General features: G+C 55.7%; 1 protein-coding gene and 1 pseudogene across 5 annotated transcripts in view; one reads left to right on the top strand and one right to left on the bottom strand.

Moving 5' to 3' along the window:
• Positions 1 to 1,575: 1,575 nt before the first annotated feature.
• LOC109552765 (small ribosomal subunit protein uS12-like) lies at positions 1,576 to 2,078 on the bottom strand (annotated as a pseudogene).
• Positions 2,079 to 10,666: 8,588 nt separating this feature from the next.
• The window catches only part of NSD2 (nuclear receptor binding SET domain protein 2), a 76,586-nt gene continuing 74,785 nt past the window's right edge, over positions 10,667 to 12,467 (top strand). For 2 of the 5 annotated variants that reach the window (XM_033856516.2, XM_073804753.1), the window contains exon 1: positions 11,153 to 11,432. Coding sequence is in view for 1 of the 5 variants with exons in the window: in XM_073804753.1 (XP_073660854.1) it covers positions 11,337 to 11,432 (96 nt within the window). In the remaining 4 variants the exon portion in view is untranslated. Of the gene's footprint in view, positions 10,817 to 11,152; positions 11,433 to 12,467 lie in introns of those variants that run through there. The other 3 variants (XM_033856517.2, XM_033856521.2, XM_073804754.1) reach the window with 3 other exon arrangements.

Genomic DNA, 12,467 nt, shown 5'->3' on the forward strand with positions numbered 1-12,467 from the left:
TGTGTAAGGCTAGTTTCTTATCCCTTTCTCCATTGGGTCATCTGCATTTTTCTTTTTGATTTCTAAGAGTTCTTTGTATACCCTTAGATTATATGCATTTCAAGCGTTTTCTCCCATTCAGGATTACCTTTTAAATTCCTAATGGTGTCTTTTGATGAAGAGAAGCTCTTGATTTTAATGCTTTAATATCTTTTTTGGTGAATGCTTTTAGATTTTTGGTTTGGGGGTTCATTTATTTATTTATTTATTTATTATATGGTGAATGCTTTTTGTGATTGAAGAAGTCTTTGTTACCCCAAGGTCCTGAAGATATTTTCATGTTTTATTCTAGAAACTTAATTGTTCTCTCTTTCACATTTAGGCTTATGATAATTTGGAATGGTGTTTGTTTTGTGTGTTGTGAGGCAGGGATCAAGGATTATTTTTCCCCTGTGGTTACAGAATGGATCCAGCACCGTTTATTGAAAAGACCATCTTCCTTCCCCTTCTGTAGGCAGAATAATGGTCCTCAAAGATGTCCACATTCCATCCTAATTCTGGAATTTGTGATTCTGCAGCTTTACACAGAAAAAGAGATTTCGCAGAAAAAGGGATTATATGAAGGATCTTCAGATGCAGTTTGCTCTGGTTTATCCCGCTGGGCCCAATGTAACCATGAGCGTCCTTAGGAAGGGAAGAGGGAGGAAGAAGTGAGGGGCGGAGGGAGGTCTGACCACAAGGAGGAGATCAGAGTGACATGGTATTAGGGGACTCAAGCAGCCATTGCCAGCTTTGGAGATGGAGAAGGGGCCTTGAGCCAAGGAACGCAAGCAGCCTCTAGAAGCTGCAAAACGCAAGGAAATGAATTCTCTCCTAGACTCTCCAGACAGGAATGCAGCCCTGATGACACCTTGATTTTAGCAGATTTCTGACCTACAGAACTTTATGATGATAAATTTGGGTGGTTTTAAGCCACTAAGTTTACAGGAATTTGTTACAGAAGCAAATAACTAATCTGTCCCACTGAATTACACTCTCACTTTTGTTATAAATCAGGTGGCCACGTGTGCATGGGACTCTATTCTGTGACTTTTTTTTTTTTTTTTTTTGCAGTACGCAGGCCTCTCACTGTTGTGGCCTCTCCCTCTGCGGAGCACAGGCTCCGGACGCGCAGGCCCAGCAGCCATGGCTCACGGGCCCAGCTGCTCCGCGGCATGTGGGATCTTCCCAGACTGGGGCACAAACCTGTGTCCCCTGCATCGGCAGGCGGACTCTCAACCACTGCACTACCAGGGAAGCCCCTTTTTTTTTTAAATCAGATTTTTCCCCTGTCCTTTTAGCAAAATCTTCCCTGACCTAAGGTCAGAAGGGTATTCACTTATATCTCCTACCAAAAGATTTAAAGATTTTCTTTTACTATTTAATACCTTGACCCATCAAGAGTTTCCAGGAAATTTTGCATGTAGTGTGAGGTACAAGCCGAACTTCGTTTTTCTTACCCTACAGATAACGCGGCATTTTCCCAGGCCTCCTTACTGAATGGTCTCTCCTTTCCCCCAATCGGCCGTGGCCCTCTGTCACGTACCCAAGTTCTGTCTGTCCTTCTCCATCTTCTTTTTTTGGCATACGGAAATTTATTACTATCCTGCTTTCATCATCAAAACTTATGATCTTGGTCTTTCCTTCTTGCCTTTGTATAAGGCCAAAAGAGAGACATTGGCTACTCTGACAACCTTGAAAGTGGACTCCAGGAATGTCACCAACAGCATGACCTTTGCGACCAAATCCAGCAACCAGAACTTCATCATTTTCCTCAATAAAATTCAAACAACCATCATTGGGTACAAAGGCTGTTGTGTTTTTTTGCCATTCTTGATTAGCTGAAACCTGACACACTTCCTGATGGCAGAAATCGGCTATTTGGCTTCAACCCCTACTTTTTCAAGCACAATTCCCTTGGCATGAGAATCACCTCCAAAAGGATTGGCCTTCAGGGCTGTGCCCAAATGGGCTTTCTTGTACTGTTTATCATGCCACTTCTGGTCTTGTCGGTGGCTGTGGGGCTTCCTGGCAGTACGAGGACCGTGACACTTGCCCATCCTGTAGGTGCCACTGGCCTGAGCGAAAGCTGTCCTTCTTTCATTGGTCAGCTGTTCCCTGTACCACTACGCTGCTCATGGTGGGTCCCCATCAGAGGCACAGCCACCCGGAAGCTAAGGAGGCCCCTGCATGAGACCCAGACAAGTCAGTGTATTCACACGGCTCTTTTCTTTTTTGGGTAAGTGGGCAAAAGAGTGATATTTGGATTGATTGCTATTGTTTAAGTCCACTGTCTCTTTTCTTCCTGCCTGTCCCTCTGGTTTGACTATGAAATGCTTACGTGTGGTTTGCATCCCAACAGGCTGAATCCTGCTTGGGGCTCACTGAGCTTCTTGGATGTGTAAGTCAATGTTTTTGTCAACTCTGGAAAACCTTTGGCCATCATTTTGGCAAATATTTTTTTTCTGTCCCATTTCTACCTTTTTCTCCTTCTCAGATTCCAACACACATATGTTAAACCCTTTAATATTGTTTGCCAAGTGCCTAAGACTGTTTATTTTCTTCAACGTTTGCCTCTCTGATCGGATAATTTCTTCTTCAGATTGGATAATTACTGGGACTCCCCTGGTGGCACAGTGGTTAAGATCCGCCTGCCAATATAGGGGACACAGGTTCGTTCCCTGGTCTGGGAAGATCCCACATGCCGCAGAGCAACTAAGCCCGTGTGCCACAACTACTGAGCCAGTGTGCCACGACTACTGAAGCCCACGTGCCACGTGCCAAAAAAAGATTGGATAATGACTATTGGTCTGTCTTTTTTTTTTAATTTATTTATTCACTTACTTATTTTTGGCTGTGTTGGGTCTTCGTTGCTGCACGCAGGCTTTTCTCTAGTTGCGGCGAGCGGGGGCTACGCTTCGTTGCGGTGCGCAGGCTTCTCATTGCGGTGGCTCCTCTTGTTGCAGAGCACAGGCTCTAGGCACACGGGCTTCAGTAGTCGCGGCACATGGGCTCAGTAGTTGTGGCTCACGAGCTCTAGAGCGCAGGCTCAGTAGTTGTAGCGCACGGGCTTAGTTGCTCCGCGGCATGTGGAATCTTCCTGGACCAGGGCTCGAACTCGTGTTCCCTGCCTTTGGCAGGTGGATTCTTAACCCCTACGCCACCAGGGAAGTCCTACTGGTGTGTGTTTAAATTCACTGACTCTTTCTTCTGTCGCCTTCAATCGTCTGTCAAGCCCATTCAGTGATTTTGTCATTTTAGTTATGTACTTTTCATTTCCAGAACTTTCATTTGCCTTTTTTAACAGCTTCCATTTTTTCTATTGAGATAGATTCCTTTTCACTCACTAGACCTTTTCACTCACTCACTAATTTTCTTTGAATTATTGAATATCTCAAAACAATGACTTTGAAGTCTCCATCTGTCAAATCTAATAACACTGGGCTCAGGGGTGGTTTCTATTGACTGCTCTTCCCCTTGATTTTGGCCACATTCTCTCTTTTCTTTGCCTAGAGACTTTTTATTGTATTTTGGTTGTTGTGGATGATATGTTACAGTCTCTAGACTGTTATCTTCCTCTGAAAATGAAAACATGTGCTTTCCAAGAGGCCAGACCACCAGAGACGGAAGCTTCTGCCTTCCGCCCCTCTGGATTCCTGCTCTGGGGGAAGCCAGCCCCCATGTTAGGAGGACACTCGAGCAGTCCCTGGAGCAGTCCAAGTGGGGAAGAACTGAGGCCTCCTGCCAATGACCAGCACCACCTGAGTAAAGCATCTCAGCAGCCCATCCACAGCCCCAGTGAAACCTTTATTTATTTTTTATTAAAAAAAATTTTTGGCCTCACCGCGTGGCATGCGGGATCCTAGTTCCCCAACCAGGGATCGAACCCACGGCCCCTGCAGTGGAAGCGTGGAGTCCTAACCACTGGACTGCCAGGGAAGTCCCCCTAGTCAAGCCTTTAGATGATGGAAGCCCTGGGTGACATCTTGTCTGCAACCTCATGGGAGACCTTGAGCCTTGAGCCAGAACCTTCCAGCTCCCCCACTCCCAAATTCCTGACAAAGCAATTGCATCCGATAATCGGTGTTCACTGGTGTTTTGAACCACTGGGTTTTGGGGTCATGTTATATGCAGCAGTAGGTAGTGGGACAGGGTGAGACTGGAGGATGTCTTGCTCCAGGGTGCAACCCCAGTTCCCAGGGCATGGATCCTGGTGTCTCAGCGGCTCAGCCAGGGACGTACACAGGGCTTGATGAGGCCCCCACTCGGGCCAGGCCAGAGCTCCCACAGCAGTCGTTTTCTGGTCCGTCTGGGGTTCTCACCCCAGCCAAGGGCAGTGGAACATCTTAGACTCCCCTCTACACAGTGGCCTCTCCTCCAGTGTCCTCCCCACAGATTCCAGCCGCGTCACTGGCCCTCGGCTCAGTGGTACAGGCTGCCCCACTTGGACTCTGTCCCTCTGTGCCAGGAGGGGTAGAGAGCTGGGTGGGCGGGCAGGGGGCGGTCAAGGCGTGCCTCATAAAGTTCTCTTCCCTGGGGAGCGCAGTCCTGCCCTTCCCTTCCCCCACCACCTGAAAACGGTTGCCTCATCTCTTTTGTCCATGTTATGGTTGTTTACAGTGGGAGGTGCAGTCAGATCCCAGCTTCTGTTATAGCCCACAGCAGAAGTCTCAATCAGATTTGCTTTTTAAGAGAGTCTTCTACATTTGTGGGAAAACTGGTGAGCTCTGACTCAAGTCTGGGATTTAGTTAACGGTAATGACCAATTTTGGTGTCTTAGTTTTGACAAAGCTGTGGAAATGTAAGGTGTTGACACTAGGGGAAGCACCTAGTTGGCGGGGGGGACTCTATACTATATCTGCCTCTTTTCTGTAAATGTAAAATTGTTCCAGTAAAATAAATAAAAAGGACCTGTCTGGCTGGGCGGCAGGGGAAGGCGAGTGGCTCCTAGTGGCCATTCCTGCTGTTCCTGGTCAGTCCCCAACTCAGGCTGGTGAAGCCCCTCATCTGTCCAGAACAGAAGCGGTCCAAAGCGCTCCGCAAGCTGTTACCAGCGCTTATATCTCTCGCTGCAGGCCCAGGACTTAGGAAGAACTTTTATTTTTTCCTTTCTGCTGTTCTGGGTTTTAATTTCATGCAATTTTCACAATTAGAAAAAGAAGTGCTGCTTTAGCACAAAACAATGTTTCTTTAGCCAAAGCCTGAGCGAGTGGTGAGCGCTGGAGGAGGGCCCTGCCCTGGCTGGTCCTGGATCTGGGCAGTCCCGTGGAGAATCGGGGTGCAGGGGCCGCAGGCGGGGTGTTGGGCAAGGTAGAGGTCACCCGTCTTCTCACCATCGCTCTCCGTTCTCGGGTGTCCTTTCCTTCTCTCCGAGAGACCCGGAACTGCAAAAACCGAGCAGCCCGGCTGGCCGCCGGGGAGAGTGCGGTCGGGGGCGGCGGGCGTGGCTTCGCGGCGCTTGGCCAATGCGGGGGCGGGACTTCGGGGGGCGGGGCCAGCGCGGAAGGAGCCCTGCAGCCGGCCCGCCGGCCCGCAGGTCCCTAACCCTGGAGCCCCAGGCGCTGCCGCGCCCAGTTCCCACTGTCCCCACCCTGCGGGTTCCGGAGGAGGGCAGCCTGGCAGGTGCGAGCTCGCGCCCTCCGGGGAGGCGGGCTCTAACCCGGCGCAGCCGTTCCTGCCTAGCAGCCTCTCCCAAAGGGGACACTGTCCTAGTAGTGTCACCATTTCACACACACACACACACAGGCCTTACAACCTGCCCAAGGTCGTGCAACTAGGAAGAGAAGGGCTGTGGGTTGAACTGTGTCCTCCCAAAAGGTGTGTTCATAAACTTCCGCCCTGTGAATGTGACCTTATTTGGAAAGAGGGTCTTTGCAGATGTCATCAAGTTAAGACGGGGTCATCAGGTGGGCCCTAATCCAGTCACTGGTGACCTTACAAGAAGAGAAAACAGAGACCAGTGGACACAGGGAGAAGGCCCTGTGAAGACAGATCCTGGGAGTGGAGTGATTCTGACTCAAACCAAAGAACACCAAGGACTGAGGCGTCACCAGCAGCTAGGGACAGGCAAGGAGGGATTCTTCCAGAGAGCCTCTGGAGGGAGCGTGACTGTGCATTCACCTTGGTTTCAGGTTTCTGGCGTCCAGAACTGTGAGAGAACAACTTTGTGTTGTTCTGTGGTACTTTACCAGCAGTCCTCAGGTACCAGCACAGGGGGAACAAGGACCGGAGGCCAGGCAGTCCATCCCAGGCAGCCTTGGCACCTGGAGATGAGCATGGGCTGTGTGTACCCCCAGGGGACTCAGCCAGCCTAAGGGGGGATCAGGGAAGGCTTCTGGAAAAAGTAGTATCCCCGCTAAGACCTGGCATGGGGATGAGAAGGGGAGAAGTTCAATTTGGTAACTGTCCAGGGGTGGGTCCATGTGGCTGTCCAAGGGGACACATCCAGTGAGGAGTCAACTTTATTGGCCAGGAGCTCTGGGGAGAGGGCTGGGCTGGAGAGGCAGAACTGGATGGCCTCCGCATTCCTGAAAGTGGGATGCAAGTCTCACTGAGGAGTGGGATTGGTGTGAGGGGCACTGGGCAGCCATAGCAGAATTTTAAGCCGGTGGGTGACATGGCCAATTTTGTGGTTTAGAAAAATTCCCCTGGCTGGGTGCGGAGAATGAACTAAAGGGGGAGAAAGCAGGTGGGGAATCAGTGAGTCGAAAACTGCCTCTTTTTTTAAAAAAAAATTATTTATTTATTTATTGTTGGCTGCATTGGGTCTTCGTTGCTGCGTGCGGGCTTTCTCTAGTCGTGACGAGCAGGGGCTACTCTTTGTTGTGGTGCGCCGGCTTCCCATTGTGGTGGCTTCCCTTGTTGCGGAGCACGGGCTCCAGTAGTTGTGGCACGTGGGCTCAGTAGTTGTGGCACATGGGCTCTAGAGCGCAGGCTCGGTAGTTGTGGCGCACGGGATTAGTCGCTCTGCGGCATGTGGGATCTTCCTGGACCAGGGCTCGAACCCACAGTCCCCTGTGTTGGCAGGCGGATTCTCAACCACTGCGCCACCAGGGAAGCCCCCGAAAACTGCCTCTTATTTCCAAGTAAGAAGCTGAACTAAGGCCCTGGTCGGGGGCGGGAGGGGGGCCGGCGGGCAGAGTGACAGGGGAGGAGAGGCTGGCTTAGAGGAGGGTTTAGGAAGTCGAATCCTGAGGAGGGGTGAGCTCTGGGCTGGCTTGGGTGCAATCTCCAGGAAGCAGCCTTTGGTGGGGGTGGGGGAGGGAGGGAAGATGGTCCTGAGGTTGCCCTCAGGACCCGACCATGGTCCTGGGCTGTGGTTTGTTCCTGCAGGTGACCACCGAGACTGATGACAGACACCTCAGGCCTCTCAGGGGCTCCTGTAGGTCAGCCCCAAGGCGGATGGAGAGAGGGGTGGGCAGAGAAGGCGGGGAGGCCTACTGCTCAGGCCTCCCAGCCAGGACTTAGATGGGGGGCTTCTCAGCAGGGCTTCAGTCTCCTGGTCTATCTCCCAGCCCGACAGGGAGCCCTGCACAGGGGAGGGTCAGCCCATGTGACCCAAGGGGCCTTACAGCCTGCTGGCTCCTGTGGGCTGGCCCGGTGAACTGCAGTGGTCCTTGGGCTGGGCAGGAGCTGAGGCAATGCCGGGCCTTTAGAAAGGCAAGTTTCCAGCCTGGGGAACAGAGCGGTCTGGGCTTGGAAGGGGCTGCCGAGAAGGTCTGGGGGTGGGAGGCCCTTGCCACTGCTAGGCCTGGCTCTGGGCCTGTGCTGGGCTGAGAAGGAAGCCTCTCTCCTCCGCCCCCTTGGAGAGAGGGGCCACCTGGGGCACGGGAGGAGGGGCAGCTTGAGACTGCTGGTTTCCACTTGGAAGCCCTCTTTATTTGGCCAGGGATGGAGAAAGGCTGGGGTCAGAGTGCATACATTCCCATGGAAACAGCGATGAGCCTGGCCCCTGGGGGACCCCGGCCCTGGTGGGGGATGCGGAGGCCAAGCCGGAGCTCGGGGGCTCCTTTGGCTAAGGGGCCTGGGTTTTGCCTTGGCAGCAGCTCTTACAGGGAGGTCTGGGCCAGGAGCTGCAGGACCTGTGTCGATGGGGAGCAGGGCGGCAGAGTGGGCTCCAGCCTGGGCCACACAGAGATCATGGAGTGGGCCGTGCCTTCTAGAGCCGTATGCCCCGTGGATGGTAACAGACGGCAGGCAGCCAGAGGCGGCGTGGCTACAGACCTTTTGGACAGGGGACTCCCAGCTCCGCTTGACCCCCTTGATCTGCGGCTGCCGGGCTGGTCCTTGAGCTAGCAGGAAGGCCTGGGATACCCTGGTCCTAATTGCCTTGCCCAGTCCAGCCTTGGCCTGAGAGGCTGGGTGGGGGGCAGCAGGGGGGAGCTGCGATGGAGGGCAGCTGAACCCCAGCAGACTGCCCTTGCCCCCTGAAACGCCTTTCCTCTGTGCTTGCTACTTTATACCGGGAGTAGACTCCCAGTCCCTTGGTCTTCTGCAGTCTCTCCTCTGAGTGCAGAGTTTCATTTAGAGAAGTGATAAGAGCCTCAAAGAGACGGAAACAAGGTTCAGCCCCAGCTGCTGACGTCTTTGAGTGCCCCGCAGCCCTCTGGGCCCACCGAACTTGGGGCTTCCACTCCCATGGCCCTCCCCAACCTGCAAGGGGCGCAAACGTGCAGATGAGGAATCTACATTCCTCATCACCCAGGAATCTACATGCCCAGGGCCTCCTTCAGTCCTGTGAGGGCCTCTTTTTCCTATGCACTGAGGGAGACCCAATCATCGGAAATCCACTCTCCACGGGAGGGGCCCGCAGTGTGTGCGGGACTGGGGCTGCCCAGCTGGCCGACTCGATGAAAAGGGCTTAGGACCCAACAAGACAGCAGGGCTGGGCCCAGGGAGGCCTGCCCTAGGCGGGAAAAGATCAGCCTGCCCCAAATAACTTTCTTCAAGAAAATCCAAACACACACTTTCATGTTTTGAATAAATTTACATGTTGATTGCACTATTCTAAATGCAGATTTTTTTGGTTTTGAAGAGGAGCCCTAATTCCAAATCTGTGAAATCAAATGAGATATGGTGGTATTTGTCTTGCACTGCAGGGATTTAAAGGTACTGGGGAGGTAGACAGTTTTCAGGCTTGTGCCCCAGAGGGATCCCGGGCCCAGAGAGGGCACCTGTTCTCCTCCCCACAGCCAAGAGATATGGCAAAATGCAAATGTGAATGGGCCAGCACCCAGCTAGACACCTTCCAGGGGCTCCTGGTGGCCAGAGGTGAGTCCTGGCAGTGAACGATGGGGGAAGGGCGTCTCTTCTGGTTGCTCAGGCTCCCCAGAATGCTGCAAGGGTGCAGCACACAGTAGGACCTCACCATATAGCTCTTGGATGGAAGGGTGAAAAATTCTGTAATCCCATTCAGCTGGACACAGGGGAGGGTCTCCCCCTGGCTCTAGCGTCCGCTAGGCCACCCCCTGCTCTGGTGGGAAGCAGCTGAAGCTTGCAGCTGCTGGCACTCTTGGGCCTGCCCTGTCCCTCTTCCCCACCCCAGCCTCACTAGAATGGCACAAGCCCCAGCAGTTTCAGGGCCTGGGAGTCCTGCCTCTGTCCACGGTTACCCCACTGCTCCCAGATCCAGGCCAAACCAGAGCCTGGGAGGTGGGGGGAACGGCTGAATCCTCGCCCTGCAGATATTCTGCAGAAGACGCCCCCCCCCCCCCGCCCGCACCGCCCCGGCCAGTCTCTCTCCGGCCTGCAATCCCCGCTCCCTGTCGTTGTTTGTGACCATCTATGCCAAGTTTGTAATGTGCGTTCCAGGAGCACAGACACGGCGGGGACCTCTGCACCCTGCTCGGCAGTCCCTGGAGCTCCCTCCACAGTGCTCTCCTGCGAGCTCCAGCTGGGCCTCGCCTGCAGGGCCAGTTCAACCTGACCTCCGCCTTCCCGGATCCCAGCTGCTCGACCAGGCCCCGCGCAGAGCGCCTCCTGACCCGGGAGCCTTCTCTCCGCCCCGAGGCAGGGGCGTGGGTGACCACTTGGGTGAGGGCCCTGCGGCCAGCGCGGGCTGACCCTGCGCGTGGTGCTACGGGCGCAGGGCCCGCGGGGCGGCCGGCAGGGAGCCGCCTCCCACTTCCCGGCTCCAGGGCCGCGCGGCCCGGGCTGGGGCCGCGATCGCGCGGGGCGGCCTCGCCGGCGGCGATTGGGCGCGCGGCCGTGACGTCACCACGCGCGCGCGCTCCGGACTCTGGCTCCAGGCTCCGGGCTTTCGGTTGAGCCGCCGCCTGGCGCGCGCCCGGCCGAGTAGCGGGAGCGGGGCGCGCGCCCGGCGCCGGTCTGAGGCGGCTTGCGGGGTCCCGCGCCCCCGGCCCCGGCCCGTGCCCTCGATCACCGGCCCCGGCCTGCGCCCCCGACTCCCAGCCTCCGGCCCACGCCCGCGCCACGGACCCACCACCACCGCCCCGCCCCGCCCCGCGAGGATTTGAAAAGCCCGGCCGCAGCCCCGCGAGCGCGGCAGCCAATCAGCGGCGCGCACTTTCCCGCGGCTTCTGCGAGGCGGCGGCGGCCCGGCGGCGGCGGCGGCGGGCGGGAGGCGCGGGGGCGGGGTCGGCGCCGCGCGCGGAGAGCCTCGGCCTGGCCGCGCTGCGCCCGCCGCCGCCGCCGCCGCCGCCGCCGCCGCCCCCTCCCCTCCCTCGGCCCTCCCTCCCTCCCTCCCCCGCGGCCCCGGCCCCGGCCCCCTCCCCGGCCGCCGCCGCCGGAGCCGCCGCACCGGAGAGCCGCCGCCGCCGGAGGATGCGCCGCACAACAGGTCACTGGCGCCGCCGGCCCAACCGCCGCGGGCCTGAGGGGCGGAGGGCTGAGGGGCTGAGGGGCCGGGCGGGCGGGCGGGCTAACGGGGCCGGGCGGGCGGGCGGGCGGGCGCGGCCATGTTGGGCCCGGCGGCCGGCGGCTGCACCTGTGCCGGCCCGCGGGCCGGCGGCCTTTGTTCGCTGCGGCGCCCAGCGGGCCGGGCCGGCCTTTGTGAGGCGCTGGCCGGGGCCGGGGCCGGGCGGCGGTGGGAGGGGCGGCCGGGGCCGGGGAGGCGCTTTTTGTCTGCGGAGGGTCCGGGTGACACTCGGGCGCCGGCCGTTGGTCAGCGCGGGCGCCCGGAGCCCCGGGCCTTGGCAGGTGGAGGCGCGGGGACCCCGCCCGGGGCTGCCGGCCCTCGGCCCCCGCGCTTGGCCAGACGGCGGCCCCGAGGCCCCGACCGCGCAGCGGAGCGGCCCGGCCGCACGGCCGACTCTGCCCCACTCGCCAGAAGGGCGGTTTAAAATCTCGGCGTTTAAGCGATGCTGCTGCTCTCGACTCTGGGCAGAAGGCGCAGGACCCGGTGCAGCCTTAGTTTTTTCTCCCTCTCGCCGATGCCGGGACGTGAGTGGTCACAGGTTTGACATGCGGGGGGAAACTTGGTCTCACTGGGACGTTAATCATTCTTAGGCAGGTAATTAGGGCTCCGGGGTGTGTGCGCGTGTGCGCGTGTAGCAGAACAGGGGACCCATTCGGTTAGGGTGACTTCAGAGCGAGGTTAGGGAAGTTCTTCAGGACTGACAGCCCGCGCTCAGACTTTCAAGGCCTTGACTTTTAAATGACTTAAACGCCAAGATGTGTGTTCCCTAATCACTAAACAACTTAAAAACCTCACGTTGCTACCACGCGTCGATTATACTGACTCTTACTTTATGTATTTTAAAATGAGATTATTAAGATGGAAAATAAGTTAGGAGCCATCTCATGTATGAAGCTGGGAATTTAACTCTTTTATTTTCCCAATTGTTTTAAATATCCTCGTTACATATTTAAATGTGACGAGAGCACCATTAAAGAAGCACAGCTCTAATCAGCACCACGAGGGAAACAAGTCCTGGGAGCACAGCCCTTTCCTGGCGTGGTTGGTGTGCTCCTGTACCTCACCACCGACCGTAGTTCAAATCTAAACTGCCGACTGGAAGTGGAGAGGACTCATGCCTTAAGCACGATTACTTTGAGTCATTTCCTTTCCTTTTCTTCCATTTTCTCAGACGCCCAGCAGCCTTCAATTTTGGGCCAGTGGTTGGTAAAGTGAGGACTTTCTGCAGGGTTGTGAGTTTGCGTAAGCTTTTGTGAAGAACTGTGATCTATGTAGTACAAAAATCCTCCCCTCCTGACGGCATTACTACAGATCAGGCTGGCCTGGGATTCCAGTGGTAAACATTCCAATTTAAGAGTATTAGAAAAATAACTTTCTGAGTTTCAAAAAATGATGGGCATGGGACTTCCCTGGCGGTCTAGTGGTTAAGACTCTGTGCTTCCAGTTCAGGGGGCACGGGTTCAATCCCTGGTCGGGGAACTAAGATCCCGCACGCAGTGTGGCATGTCCAAAAAAGTAAATAAATAAAAAATAAAAAGTGATGGGCAGTTTATTATTCTGTGTGCACTTTTAT

Source organism: Tursiops truncatus, chromosome 5 (genome assembly GCF_011762595.2).
Source record: "Tursiops truncatus isolate mTurTru1 chromosome 5, mTurTru1.mat.Y, whole genome shotgun sequence".
Lineage (NCBI taxonomy): Eukaryota > Metazoa > Chordata > Mammalia > Artiodactyla > Delphinidae > Tursiops > Tursiops truncatus.